Source organism: Bolinopsis microptera, chromosome 5 (genome assembly GCF_026151205.1).
Source record: "Bolinopsis microptera isolate Bmic1 chromosome 5, MBARI_Bmic_1.0, whole genome shotgun sequence".
In the NCBI taxonomy this organism is placed as follows: domain Eukaryota; kingdom Metazoa; phylum Ctenophora; class Tentaculata; order Lobata; family Bolinopsidae; genus Bolinopsis; species Bolinopsis microptera.
In genome coordinates this window covers 12917539-12932453 of record NC_087076.1, presented here as the reverse complement: position 1 = coordinate 12932453, position 14915 = coordinate 12917539, and the positions used below count along the sequence as shown (strand labels likewise).

Genomic DNA, 14915 nt, shown 5'->3' with positions numbered 1-14915 from the left:
TGATCCCCCAGCCAAGCATGTGTTACGATACAAATGTACTTGACTATACATTTAAGGTGCAGTGTACTAGTGATATTATGGTATGTTTAAAGACCGGACCACAAAATATAACCCTAGTGTTTTACTAATACATAATAACAAGTAACAGGGATAAAATTAATGAGCAGAAACAATCGATCTCACGTCAAGAGGCCAAAGCACTCGGGTCTGGGAGTACATGACAACTCCAACTAGTAGTGAGCATACTAGCCCCTGCAGTGGAAAAACACATAAAACATACTATTGGAATGTCCAATTAGTTCGTTTTCTCATAACAATATAGCATATGTAGGGGTTTTTTATCACTTCCTCACTTCTGAGAGGTTTTAGAGATCGATTCTCTAAAATTTTTCAATTTTCCGATTTTTCCGATTTTTCCGATTCCGATTTGGGCCTCATCAACCCTCATATCGGACATCGGGTTGGACCCCCCCCCCCCCCCCCCCCCCCAAATTTTAAATTAATAGTCACAAAAACGTTATCATGATAAATCAAGTGTCAATTCTATCATTTTACCAATTTTCTTTCCAGTTTAGGGAATTTCTGTGGGGTCATGATAGAAGCGGTGCTGACACCGTATCCAATGACGAAGATGACAACAAGGAATATGAAGAACTGGAGATCGATCAACATCCTCTGCATCATCATCACCTGGAGAGAAGGAGATTGGTAAAATAATTCACTATCCAATACCTTTTTTTGAAAAAAATATAATGGTCATAGGAATCGTAGGCAGTAGGTGGTGGTTAACGTGATTCAATTAAATGATGACGGCTGAGGGGAACAGCGTGGAGTGAGGCGAAACAAGATTTAAGAAATAGTTTTTACCTTAGGACCCAGCTGCTCGCTGATTTGCAGAGCCTGACACAGTTTCAAACAGTACATTATAAAGGCTAACGAAAACAGCAGTCTGAAATGGTTTCCATCCCAAGTTATCGTATCGCTATCTCCTTTCATTCTAAAGTACAGTGCCAGCAAAATAAGGATGATGCAAACAATGTCGTTCTTGTTGTAAATATTTCCCCAATACATCTTCAGCTTCCCCCATAGTGTGGTGGGGTAGGAAAAGTAGATCTGCCTCATTTCCAGGGGCACCAAACACAGAACCCATATGTAAACAAACTGCTGAGCCATGGTGAGCTTGCAATTGAAAATCGAGCGAAAACCACCACAATTTTCGGCACTAGTCGATTGCCGATCTGCTAAAAGCAGCGCGAAAACATAGGACATCAAGAAGAATCCATTAACAATGGAATAAATGGTAAACTTGGTGATGGGTGCCTTGTAGAAATACCGACACTTTGTCAGGATACCCAGTTTCTCACAAGCCTCAGAATCGTCCTGGCCGATTCCCCGATCAATGAACGCCTCTCGACTATCCCTCACTTTCTGCTTCTTGCTCTGGAGGTTTTTCTGCTTCCACTTGTCAAACGGAGTAACATCTCGGAAAGAAGCTAAAAGAGGACATAATATGGACACAATCATCCTGAGCGTGGACATGTCACTATCCAGCCATCCGTTCCATTCAATATCAATGTAATCCTGAATGGTCGGGTGAGCGATGATATTGACGGCGTTCACGTAGTCAGCCATCTCCAGAATAGTTCTGCCACCCCAACTCACAAACTTGAAGTTAATCAAAGCGATGACGTGCTCGGTCTGATATTCCGCAACCTCTTCCAGAACCTTCTCAGATATCTCCTCGAACTCGTTTCCGTACTCCTCAAGCTGCTGGCCCATAGCATCGGATATGAGGAGGGTCTCTTTTTGCTGAGCACTCAACCAGTTGTTGATACAGGTGCAGACGAGGCCTAAAAAGAGGGGCGTGGAGGAGTACTCCCAGATGACCTTGGCAAGTTCCTGCTCGTGGATCAGGACCATGTAAACAGTCAGCAGACTGCCCGGATCCATAAAATCAAACTTAGACTTCCGACCGTCTCCAGTCATGTTGTCTACGTGCGCATAGTTCGCAGCTCCCCCATTCCTTTTACTATTACCGCAGATTTTGATGCTTTGTAGACTGAATCCGTTATCAGAAGGGTCTACCTGGTGCTCCGGTGCACGGGTCCTACCGGGAACCCTGAATACTCCTTCACTTATGTCATGAATCACCTGAGAGGTGGATATTGGTAGAAGCGGTGTAAAACAACAGAATTAAACTTTTAGTTAAACTTGGAGGAGAGGCTGGACGAAATTGTGTGACGAATTAGAAAAATTAGAAAAAGTTGCATGAATGTAAGAAAGACAACTTTGTTATCTTACCATTTCGAAGTGTTCAAACGTCCAGTGCTCCACGCTGGGGCACTTTTTCTTCATCAGCTCGTAGAACAAGGAATTAGTGGGCGTGTTTTCCCGGAGAATAGTTTCAAATCTGTCCACTGTCAGGAAGGAGCTGATGTTGGCATTACGTTCTATTATGTTGCGGATAAAGCGGATCTGCTTGTGCTTGATGGCGAGGTTTAACATCTCGTTCAGCTCGCTTTCCTGAGGAGAGGTGGGTTTTAATGAGTGGGGGCCGGGGGGGGGGGGGGGGGGGGCATCGAGGGTGGCAGTTCGGGTGCGGACGGCCCAACAAAGTAGAGGACAGGGAAGTTTAGTTGAGAACATATTAAAGTTTTTTTTTCGGTACCTTATATACGAAAGGTACAACTCAGCACTGTAAATAATAATCTGAGTGTAAATTAACCGTAAGATGTAGATCCATATTGTTTGACTTGTTCTCAAAAATAAACTCTGTAGCAATATCTAAACGATCCCACTGTATAGCTAGTTCAAGTTGTCTTTTCATAAGTTCTTTAGCTCGTGTCCGCTGAGTTTGTTCCCGCTGAGCTTGTCCTTCTGCGATTGTGTTAAATATTATAGTTGTGTTAATTATTTCAAAGTAAGTGCACAGTTTTTCAACCTTTATTAAGTGTTTGGAAGACTTCCAAAACACTTCCAATGGAAGTGTCGCACAGTTTACTTTTTGAATTTTTATAACCCAGGTCGATTCGGTTTAAATTATGTTTATAAATAAATTGTAAATCTGTGAAACATTCCCAAGAATTTCACCAACATCATGATTATGTTATGGCAATGAATAAAATACGAATTAAAATAATAAAAACGTATTGAAAATTACAAATCTTACCCGCGCTATTATCAGGCTCTTCTTCAGGTTCACCAGAATTTTTGTGGTTTGCGATACTTTTAATAAGACCTTGTAGGATTGTGGTGTCAAGTGCGGTTCCTTTTCCGCACTTCCATATGGTTACCTGAACAGGAAGAAGGGTAAGATGGGTCGAACTTCTCGTGCATTATTGTAAAGTAATAATGTCAATGATAATTGCGATACCGCACGGATGACCGACACCCTTAATTAAATAAAGTATTAAGTAGATAATTTATGTTAATAGTATGTTAACATGGTTAGTACATAAAGAAGATTTCAGTATTGGACGGTTGTTATGACCAAGGTAGACTATGATAATTATATTGTTTGTTATTTATTTTATCTTTTTATGGTCCTAACTAAAATAAATAATCGTCTAGTAATAACTCTGGTAACGCTGGTAATTTGGCACGACACAGTACAATATAAATACAAATGAGCGATAGTAAAAGTAGCAGTAACAAATAAATTACTAGAATTCTCCAGGATATGAGACCAGACGGCCGTTTATAGCTGAAGTAGTACTATTTACTAATTCCCCAATTACCACCCAATAATTACAACGGAGTAGTGATGAAAGTAGCCTGGTGTAATCAGTACACATTCTCAATTCAACTATTTTATTCATCATTACCACCAATATTATTATATTGAGCATGGTCAAGGCAGGCCCGGAAACTTATTTTAATTTTGATAGCTAGAAAACCGGGAAAATAATTTGGCCGATACTGAAACAATAGCGGAATGGCTGGTTTCAACCCAACCTACCATTTTTAGATCGTTTAAATGATTTACTGATATTAATAATATCATTATGGCGGCTCCTCAGAAAATGTACTTGTATAGATGTTGTAAAATGTACTTGTATAGATAGAAGAGACTATCTTATTCTTTTACGATGTCTCTTCTTCAGAGCCCACACATAAAGGCAACACCTGACATAAAGGGAATGCCAGCAACCATTTTATATTGTTTAACTGCAAGTGTGTAATACTATTTACTGACGACAGCCTGTAAATCAATAGTTTGATCTCAGTATATGCAAGGAATTATCTAGTGTGATTGTTTAAATTCCTCTGTTACTCTAGTATAACACTACAAGTGTTGAAAATACGCCAATCCTGGTGAATCCAGTGGGTATCCTTACTGAACGGGCAGTTTGAAAGGAAATTGGACCTGGGAGGCTCCGTGCAGACCAATCTGCAGTTGAATCGTATTTGAACCCAAATTAAAATTGTGATAAGCGTTCAGTTCAAACTAGGATGCGGTATATAGCCTTGGATAAGTTCAAACCGTTTAACATAACAGATGGTGACTGTTCCCAAGGTGGATTAAAACATATATACTGATACACTATACAGTGATATAACAGTAGTATTACCAGATCCCAGTTCAATTTGTAACGGAGTTTTATATTAACAGGAAATGATGTGACAGCGTCTACATAAATAAATCTACTCCAATATTGCCATACACATTGAAGTTCGCCAGTAATCACCCCTGTCGAACTTATGTGCGTGTCGAACTACAGCGCGTGTCGAACACAGCACTTGTACCAATTTTCACTCATATCGAGAATATCACGAAGTCTGTAATGATAATTACCAAAAACCACTGATTTCCGCTTTTGGTCTGCTGTCTGTATTTTGGTATAATTATACCACAGCAACGAGCTAACATAAGCCAGAAGGTTTACGTAATTAAATGCAAACAGTTCAAACCGATTTAACCGCGACACAACTGATTAAGTGCCAAGATCAAGTATCTGCAATATCTTAAAAGGGTCGTAACTCGGTTAAATTGTAAACAACCAACTTGAAATTTTGGGAAAGCACTTCAATTATCAAACCAAACATGTCTAGAAACTTTGAAGTTCCTAGCTGAAAGCATTGTCACTTTATGGTGACAATAGTGAAAAAGAGGGATTGGCGTGCCACACACACTGTAATTAATTAAATTTGAAGAAATTTTCCGGAAATCTAAGTTTGACCCATATCTATAATCTCAAAAATTTCTGTGCAATTCTAAGAAGAATTACGTGAGTTATTAAAGGGTTGCAGTTACTTTTGGGCCACCCTGTATAACATTTTACAATCCTGTGACCTTCCCAATAATAACAGTCCTCTATTATTCTTGGCAGTACTAAATCTTACAAAATCCTACAAAAAGCAACAACTAACCAAATCCTCGTGTAGGATGACCTCCTCAATGATTCCCATCTTGGCAGTCCTAAATCCTACTAAATCCTACAAAATCCTACAAAAAGCAACAACTCACCAAATCCTCGTGTAGGATGACCTCCTCAATGATTCCCATGAACTCATCGTACTTGCTCTCTTCTAGTCTGGGCAGTGCTGCTGTCAGAGCTGATCTAACCTTCATCCTGTCGTCTTCGCTTTGGATCCTTCTCTCTGTTCTCATCCCCAGTCTGGATTGAAACCGGGGGTTATATTTACATCTTACAGTGATTTATAGAGAGAGCACGTGCACAGGATCTCAAAGTTACGTCGCTGTGTTTTAATAATTCCGAAGTTAAGAAAAACACTTCCCGACTGGTTGTCATTAAGTCAATAAATTCAAACTTAAATAGTTATTAGTCAAAAAAATGAACCTACCCATCACAGACGTTCTCATCCTTAGCCAAGTCGACAGCCAGAGAAAGGACGTTAGAAATCCTACCAGAGTCTCCTAGAACCACGACGGGGAGCCCCGTTTTGACCCTGATCAGAGCCTCCTCCAGTGAACCACTTCCTCCTTCGATCAGGACGGAAACGAGTTGAGCTTGAGTCCGTTGAACAAGGTACTGTTGCAATTTAATCCTAAACTTACGAACCTGATGGGATAAGGGTTGTTAGCAGAGAGGAATGTCTTCTGTTGAATACCATTGAACTGTTTTGGAGAGGAATTACCAGGAAGTCAGAGGAAATTGTTAAATGTTAAAGAAAAAATGCTGATGGTAGCTCGAGAATACGCCGTTAATCATAATCTGGATTATACTAGCAGCCCGTAAGTTTTTACACAGAAATAGGGCAATAAAATAGGCTTCACACGGCATAGGGCTCTCACACACATTCTTGAATTGAGGCAATAAATGAAAACTTCATGGTAAAAGAAATGGAAGTTCTATGATTGAACACTTAACTCTTTCTTGTTAAAATTTGTTTTTTGGAAATTTTCAAGATAACGATAAATCGAAACTTCAATTATTTTGTAATATTAGGATAATTATTCTACTGTACTGAGCAGTGAGCAGACAGTCCTCGCTGCTTGTGGGATTTTAATTAAAATAAAGAGTCGATTAGGCTCCTCTGACTTCTGGATTTCATTTTCTGTCGTGTGAAAGTTCAGTAGGCTGGCAAACCTACCTACTAAGTCTACCGACTCAAGAATTCCTATTTTCGTACCATGGTTTTTAAGCCAAGTTTTAGATGAACAATTAATTTATAGCATTTGAATCTCCCCAATTAATAAATAAAAGCCAAGTGGAACTTTTTTATTTTATAGACCCAAAACCACAGCTAAAGAAGTTAGCAAGCATCATTTAAATGCTCATAAGATCCCAATAATTTTATGAAAAAAGACAAGTTGATCTCGTCAACATGGCATAATTTTATGGATACATTACTATATTATCATCGTACAAGTTTTAGAAACTCCAACAGACCTGCTTGAGAGAAAGAAATATCGAGATGTGATATCAAATATGTGACATAAGTTACTAATTTGAGTAAATATGTGACATAAGTTACTAATTTGAGTAAATATGTGACATAATTTACTAATTTGAGGCAAGGTGAGTGAGTGTAGTATTAAAGTATTAACAATCAATGCACCTTTTTAAGTTCGAACTATTCGGCTCTGCAAAGATTGCCAAATTGGGCTGAATTTAAAAAGTTCATAAACTTTGTTCCAAAAGAACAAAATCTATAAGAACTGCTGATTTAGGTAATATAATCACAGATATGAGATAGCACGCCAATACAAGCTGTAGAACAAATATCGCTATTGGCAATAGCGATATTTGTTCTTGCAATTTGCACTTGCAATTTACAGACTTTTCAATCAAGTTTTCGTGTAACAGTTGATAAAATGCTTTAGTAGGAGAGCTTTGCGCTCTAGAAACAGAATGCCGTGTACATCATGATCAAGCTTCGCTAGGAAAATTAATTTGACAACGTAAACGAGATGGTGCATAAAAAACGATTTTTTACACTGGTACACAAACGTAAAAACGAGGATTCACGAAAAAAGGAACAAAACTGATACACTAAGAGACTTACATCAGTTTCGTGAAAATTGTTCTTAGTCCCGAAATCTACGAGTAAGAAGTGAGTGTGTTCGTGTTCCAGGGACATGGACTTTGGTTTGTTGGTCTCCGGGTTCCGCTCCAGCTCATTCTGACGGAGTGCGATGTACTTTGCTGGGAACAGACCCTGGGGATTATAGGTTTAACAGACCCTGGGGATTATAGGTTTAACAGACCCTGAGGAAAGAGAGGTGGGGATTATTGTTAGGTTTAATTAAATCGGACTCTCAACTGTGGGGTTTAGCGATGAAAATACTTGCTGCAATCGAAACGAATATAGATTTGATACTTAAATACATTCGACATTCGGGGAAGCCAATTTCCCGAAAGACAGTCTACTTTCCCTTTTCAGCCGAATCATTGGATAATCAGATAATTGTTTAATGTATACCTGTTCTTTCGCGTCAATAAGGTCATTACTGTTTGCAACAGCACCCCACGAGTTGACTCCGATTACAGGAATAGCGTTTACAAAGGATCTCTTCATTGCTACAGCGTCCCCCACCAAGTTACTTACTCCCTGGAGAAATAGAAATTGAGATTAAAATAGAGAATATCTCACTCACATTTTATCTAATTAGAGGATTGAGAAAATATAAATTTGATATTTCCAGCACCAACTTTAGAAACAACAAGAACATTCAACCTCTGCCTGCTACCAACACACGATACGACTAACATGATAAACTATACAAGTTAGAGGAAAGGGGGATTCTTAGCATTATTTTGCCGCAACTGTTGGGAGAAATATGATGACAGTACTGGGAAATATATTTGAACCCTCTTCTCTCTGGGAAACACGAGAAACTCACATGGTTGACTCCGCTGGTGAATAACCACCCTTTGGTGTCCCTGGCAGCTTTAACTAGACCTTCCTTGATGTCTGACTCAGCCGCTAAATAATCTGTGTTACTGTTAGAACTACTAATGTATACTAATGTATACTAATGTATACTAATGTATACTAATGTATACTAATGTATACTAATGTATACTAATGTATACTAATGTATACTAATGTATACTAATGTATACTAATGTATACTGATGTATATTAATGTATACTAATGTATACTAATGTATACTAATGTATACTAATGTATACTAATGTATACTAATGTATAATAAAGTATACTAATGTATACTAATGTATACTAATGTATACTAATGTATATTAATGTATACTAATGTATACTAATGTATACTAATGTATACTAATGTATACTAATGTATACTAATGTATACTAATGTATACTTATGTATACTAATGTTTACTAATGTATACTAATATAATACAATAGTGCTACAATAATGTTCTATGTTACTGTTAGAACTACTAATGTATACTAAAAAATAGTGGCAGAACAAATGAGTCAGAATTAACACTCACGAACAATATACAAATAACGAAAACATCACTTTTTAAACAAAAAATACTTGTACTTGAAGAAATTCTAAAACGTTTTCACTGCTTAAACTGAAAAAAAATGCAGCAATGTTAGCTTACTCATTTTCTTAGAGTCAAACTTGGAGTGTCCACCGAAGACAGATATGAGAAGGTTAGGAAGAGGCATAGCCCACTTATCTAACAAGAGGTTACCCAGTTCAACAACATCTACTTCCATGTCACACCGCAGGTACTGGGAGAATGGACATTATAAAGGAGCACTACTACTACTACTACTATGTCGGAGCTAAGTCCGATCTACGCCAGATTATATAAAGGAGCACTGTTTAAGTACTGAACATGTAAAGACTATACATTTATCACATGCCTTCTCATGCGATATCAAAACTTTCGCCCACGAGGCTTGCCGAGTTAGCGAAAGTTTCGATATTTCCCGAGGCTTGCCGAGGGTTATATCGACATTTTCAATCACGAGGCTTGCCGAGTTTTGAAAATGTTGATATCGCATGAGAAGGCATGTGATTAATGTTTTATCACACTTTCTTTGGAGCCAAATTTTGCCGGGAAAGCAGAATTTGATCAAACGTTAGTTATAAATCTCACCAAAGCAAAACTAGACATGTTGAACTTATTTATGTTTATAATGTCCAAGCTATGATATAGCTCTCGATGAGTTAGTATTTCAGATATCGAAGATACAATACGTACAATTAAGATCTCACGTGCTCATCACATTTATGACACAGTGAATGCTGTATGCTGCGCCCAATTTGCTTTGTACTCATATGTGATACGTAGTGCATTGAATATTATTATATTTATCGATCAAGGGACTTGTACTTATTGGCGTCTAGAATATTCCGCCACGATCTGCACCGCGTCTTATTAATCACAAATTATATCCTGCATATTAATTGGTGTGAGGTAATTTTATACTTGATCATTACTACCGAAAATATACAATGTATAGAACATCCGTTCAAGTGTTGATGAAATACATCAGAGTCCTTATCATAAATGTGTATCTGCGATAAGGTGAAAGTATTTCCTAGTTCTTGTATTTAAATAGAGTTGTGGAGCTATAATTAGTGTCTATAATCTATCAGTCCACATTATACACCACACGCCCTAATTCACATCAAAAATGTTATCGTCTGTCTTGATTCTCGATTGTCTGTTATTTCAAAATGATTTAATCAATGCAACTTGTAATCGTTGACTTAGAATTTTATCGAGTATCGTCTGCTTTATGGTTCTTAGTCAGTATTCATCTTCCTTGCCATAATTTGCCATTATTTGGAGCCAAAATAGCAAACTAGACATGTCGAACTTAATTATGTTTATAATGTCCAAGCTATATATAATAGCTCTCGATGAGTTAGTATTTCAGATATCGAAGATACAATACGTACAATTAAGATCTCACGTGCTCATCACATTTATGACACAGTGAATGCTGTATGCCGCGCCCAATTTGCTTTGTACTCATAAGTGATACGTAGTGCATTGAATATTATGATATTTATCGATCAAGGGACTTGTACTTATTGGCGTCTAGAATATTCCGCCACGATCTGCACCGCGTCTTATTAATCACAAATTATATCCTGCATATTAATTGGTGTGAGGTAATTTTATACTTGATCATTACTACCGAAAATATACAATGTATAGAACATCCGTTCGAGTGTTGATTAAATACATCAGAGTCCTTATCATAAATGTGTATCTGCGATAAGGTGAAAGTATTTCCTAGTTCTTGTATTTAAATAGAGTTGTGGAGCTATAATTAGTGTCTATAATCTATCAGTCCAAATTATACACCACACGCCCTAATTCACATCAAAAATGTTATCGTCCGTCTTGATTCTTGGTTGTCTGTTATTTCAAAATGATTTAATCAATGCAACTTGTAATCGTTGACTTAGAATTTTATCGAGTATCGTCTGCTTTATGGTTCTTAGTCAGTATTCATCTTCCTTGCCATAATTTGCCATTATTTGGAGCCAAAATAGCAAACTAGACATGTCGAACTTATTTATGTTTATAATGTCCAAGCTATATATAGCTCTCGATGAGTTAGTATTTCAGATATCGAAGATACAATACGTACAATTAAGATCTCACGTGCTCATCACATTTATGACACAGTGAATGCTGTATGCCGCGCCCAATTTGCTTTGTACTCATAAGTGATACGTAGTGCATTGAATATTATGATATTTATCGATCAAGGGACTTGTACTTATTGGCGTCTAGAATATTCCGCCACGATCTGCACCGCGTCTTATTAATCATTAATGCACTTTAATTCTAGCTTTTCCCGCAGTGATAAGCAAGTGTGTGCTTAGCACAGTACTTTTAGTGGTATTTCGTCTATTATAATTTATATATCGTTCTACAAGAAAAACTCTGAATATGAGCGAAAAGAACTTGGAAATCAACTGTACAGGATAACATTAAAGCAACAGGGAAGCAACTCCATACATTTCAATCTAACTAAATTATTCGATTCGTAAAACACATTATTAATTAAGACTTAGTTACAACCTGTAAATTGCAGAGTCAACTAACATATAAAATAATTTGTTCATTTGTATTCTGTAGACAAAATTCTCCATTACAATAAAAACTTAAGAAAACTGCATGGTCCACAAAACGTTATCAATTTTATACTCATTAATCTAAAATTGTATTTACAAAAATTTTATAAAATATCAATTATTCAATTCATAAAACACATTATTAATTAAGACTTAGTTTAAACCTGTAAATTGTAGAGTCAACTAACATATAAAATAGTTTGTTCATTTGTATTCTGTAGACAAAATTCTCCATTACAATAAAACCTTAAGAAAACTGCATGGTCCACAAAACGTTATCAAATTTTTACTCATTAATCTAAAATTGTATATACAAAAAATTACATCAAATATCTATTATTCAATTCATAAAACACATTATCAATATCAGTTAAAACTTAGTTACAACTTTTCATCTAGAACAATGGCTACATTTCATCTATTGGTATTATTATTAGTACTGTAATAATTGTTAATTGTAACTGGTCCATAATAATTTATTATAACGGGCCCGTTATATGTTGTTGGGTCATTGTTTGGTATCTGTGGTGGTGTGAGGACAGGTGTTGCAGGACATTGTAGGCTATTGTGTGGCAGTGGAGATGCGAAACTGAAGGACGTATAATTAGGAGTGGCTGCTAGTGTTGGGGAGCTGATAGCGGGAGGATGCTGATTAGGAGGAGAAGGACTATTAAATGCTGCCGGTGGAGATATCGGAGGAATAGCATAGGTAGGAGAGTCTTGAGGGGAGGACGGTGCAGTCGTGACAGCTGGTGAGGGGGGAGGGGCCGGAAGTACAGGTTGGACAGTTACTTTGTCAGGTGCTGCTTGTTGGAGACTTGCCAAGAGTATAGGATCTCCTATCCTGACTGTTTGACAAAATTTTTTAGAAGCTCGGAACATCGGGTCATGAAGGGTAGTTCCTAACACTAAAGATGGTGGTTGGTCGCGTTCCCTTTTTTGGAGAGGATGTTTGTTTTTAGGTGGTAAGGGTGATTTAACAATCTTAGATCTCTTTGAGGATGTTGGTTGAATAACAGAGAGTGGTCTTTTATTGTTTGACTGTTGAACTTGTGTACTATTATAGTGAACGGTAGGTTTAGGTGAACTTATTAAGACTGGTGGAGCTTCTGGAAGATCATATGATGCGTCGCTCAAAAGTAGTAGGTTTGTTGCTTGTGTTGCCTTTGCTGGGTTGATGGAATCGTAATGAACAAGTGATGAAGCAGATTTGTGCCTAGTGTAGGCCATTATTACCTTGCTTGACAGGCCTCCCTCTGATAGAGTGCTCGCCGCGTTTTTTCGGATGGACGTGTTTGTTATCTTTCTTCCATCCACCGACAAACCGCTGGCAGTCACCATATTTATCACGATTTTGGCCAGGGTATTCTGTCCCATTCTTGTGGAAATGTACCATGGTTCACCATTGTCATTGAAGTCGCGCCGATAATCTTTATGAGCTTTGGTATTGCAGCTCAGGAATAACGGTGAGTCCGGTGTTTTCATAGCTTCAGGACGTTTTAAGCTATACAGCGTCAGCAGCGTCACCGGACACTTGAACTTTTCTTTTATTCCGGAGAGGGAGCCGGTATTGTGATTTTGGTCTTGCGGGTTTTCTCCTTGCCTATTTTTGGCCTGAACATCCCGCAGGTTCACAAAGATGTGACCATTATGTGATGTAAAGGTCCCCATACTTCATCTTGTGTAGCTCCTTCATTCCTCTCCGCCCCATCCACATGACAAAAATCACAAGGGCGTTTATGAGAGCCCGTGGGTGGTGACCGCCTGCACACTTTGATGAAAAGAGAAAGTTAATCTCTTCAGCAGTGAGCCCATTAGATGTCTTCGGCCCTTGTCCTCCCCCCTCAGATCGGAGTTTCTTGAATGCACATTTTAACTGGTCTGTAACCTGGCTGAAGATCGGTTTACTGAAATCCATGCCGGTTGGTTTCAAATGCCGTTTTAAACTATACCAGAAAGTTTGTAACGATACTGGCTCGTAGGAAGCACCTTTTACAGTACGAGCCCCGATTGCGAAGTTTTTCATTGTAGTAACAAGTTCTTCCTCGGATAGCTCAATTACTGGTTTCTCCCAAAACAAAGGATCTTCTCCACTATTGCGAAGATCTGCAGCTTTTGCTGCCATAAATAAGGTAATTGTTCTTATGTCACCTTCAGTCTTTTTTCTCGTTGATGCTGATAACAGATTTTCAGAAAAGTTTTCTGTCTCTTCTAATGAAGGAATATAAAATCTTGGCTCTGACATAATAGTGCTATTTTTATCCTGCAGTTATTAAAGTTAAGTTATCATAATGCAGACAATTTTAATTGAATATACGGATATAGAATAATCAGAAAATATACGGACACACGCCTACACTCTACAGTCTTACACGCACTCCCGGAACATGATTACCTTATCAACTTCTCTTAACTGATGTTATCGCAAAGTCTTATCAGCGTCACACACTCTCAGTCTCGTTAGTATATAGTTGTTTATCGATTACAATATATGTTCGTTTCTCATTTGCAGTGTCGCACTTCGAAGTTGCGATATTTATAAGTCTCCGGCTTATTTGTTATTCAAGTCCCATATGTTATCGCAAAGTCTTATCAGCGTCACACACTCTCAGTCTCGTTAGTATATAGTTGTTTATCGATTACAATATATGTTCGTTTCTCATTTGCAGTGTCGCACTTCGAAGTTGCGATATTTATAAGTCTCCGGCTTATTTGTTATTCAAGTCCCATATAAAAACCCTGTTTTATCGTGTCCCTATATTTATTGAATAAATCTATTCGAGAGAAAATGTTTAATCAATATTTACTTTAAGAGCAGTTCTGTAATTTGAATTAACGTTGCCTCTATGCACCGTATGCAATATGCATTATATATGAATTTAAAATTTGCTAATTTTATGCCTCTATCTGACAAAATAATCTGTTACATTTCCGTTCATCATGGATACGGTATTAAGGATTTTCGCTTCGTTGTGGTGTTGTTCCACAGTATAAGTCCTAGTAAACAGTTGCCTGACTAACTCCATCACTGTTACATATTAGAATTTGAACGGATAGATTAAAGTTTGGTGACAATCCACTCTGTTTAAACATTTCAACTGTGATGAGCTAAGTCAGAATTTCTAATTATATTAAAGTTACGAAAAACAATATGGCCTGATTCTAATTGCACGGAAAGCTCGCTATTTTAATCACAGTATGGTCGCTTTAACATCACACTGCTGATAAGTTAAATTATAAAACTGAAATTGGCGTCCTTCTCGAATTTGATATCATATACGTCATAGCGCTCGATTCTAAATTAATTTTTAACCCGTCTCAGTACAGCTTCGAAAACGTAATGTGAGCCGCGCCCGGCGCCAATCATCAGTTTGAAGAAGTTTGATTGATATTGCATGCCCTCTGTGA

At 37.6% G+C, this 14915-nt stretch overlaps 2 protein-coding genes across 9 annotated transcripts in view; one reads left to right on the top strand and one right to left on the bottom strand.

Annotated features, from left to right (window-relative positions):
* The window catches only part of LOC134815976 (uncharacterized), a 578562-nt gene that overhangs the window by 172627 nt on the left and 391020 nt on the right, over window positions 1–14915 (top strand). The window lies entirely within an intron of this gene.
* The window catches only part of LOC134816052 (transient receptor potential cation channel subfamily M member 2-like), a 52875-nt gene that overhangs the window by 4327 nt on the left and 33633 nt on the right, over window positions 1–14915 (bottom strand). For 6 of the 8 annotated variants that reach the window (XM_063824768.1, XM_063824772.1, XM_063824771.1 and 3 more), the window contains exons 4-14: window positions 9004–9136; window positions 8309–8400; window positions 7888–8016; window positions 7471–7623; window positions 5806–6023; window positions 5468–5618; window positions 3170–3293; window positions 2726–2877; window positions 2302–2523; window positions 868–2151; window positions 556–690 (exon numbers count right to left, since the gene is read on the bottom strand). In XM_063824768.1, coding sequence (XP_063680838.1) covers window positions 556–690; window positions 868–2151; window positions 2302–2523; window positions 2726–2877; window positions 3170–3293; window positions 5468–5618; window positions 5806–6023; window positions 7471–7623; window positions 7888–8016; window positions 8309–8400; window positions 9004–9136 — 2793 coding nt within the window. The remainder of the gene's footprint in view (window positions 1–555; window positions 691–867; window positions 2152–2301; window positions 2524–2725; window positions 2878–3169; window positions 3294–5467; window positions 5619–5805; window positions 6024–7470; window positions 7624–7887; window positions 8017–8308; window positions 8401–9003; window positions 9137–14915) is intronic. The other 2 variants (XM_063824773.1, XM_063824767.1) reach the window with 1 other exon arrangement.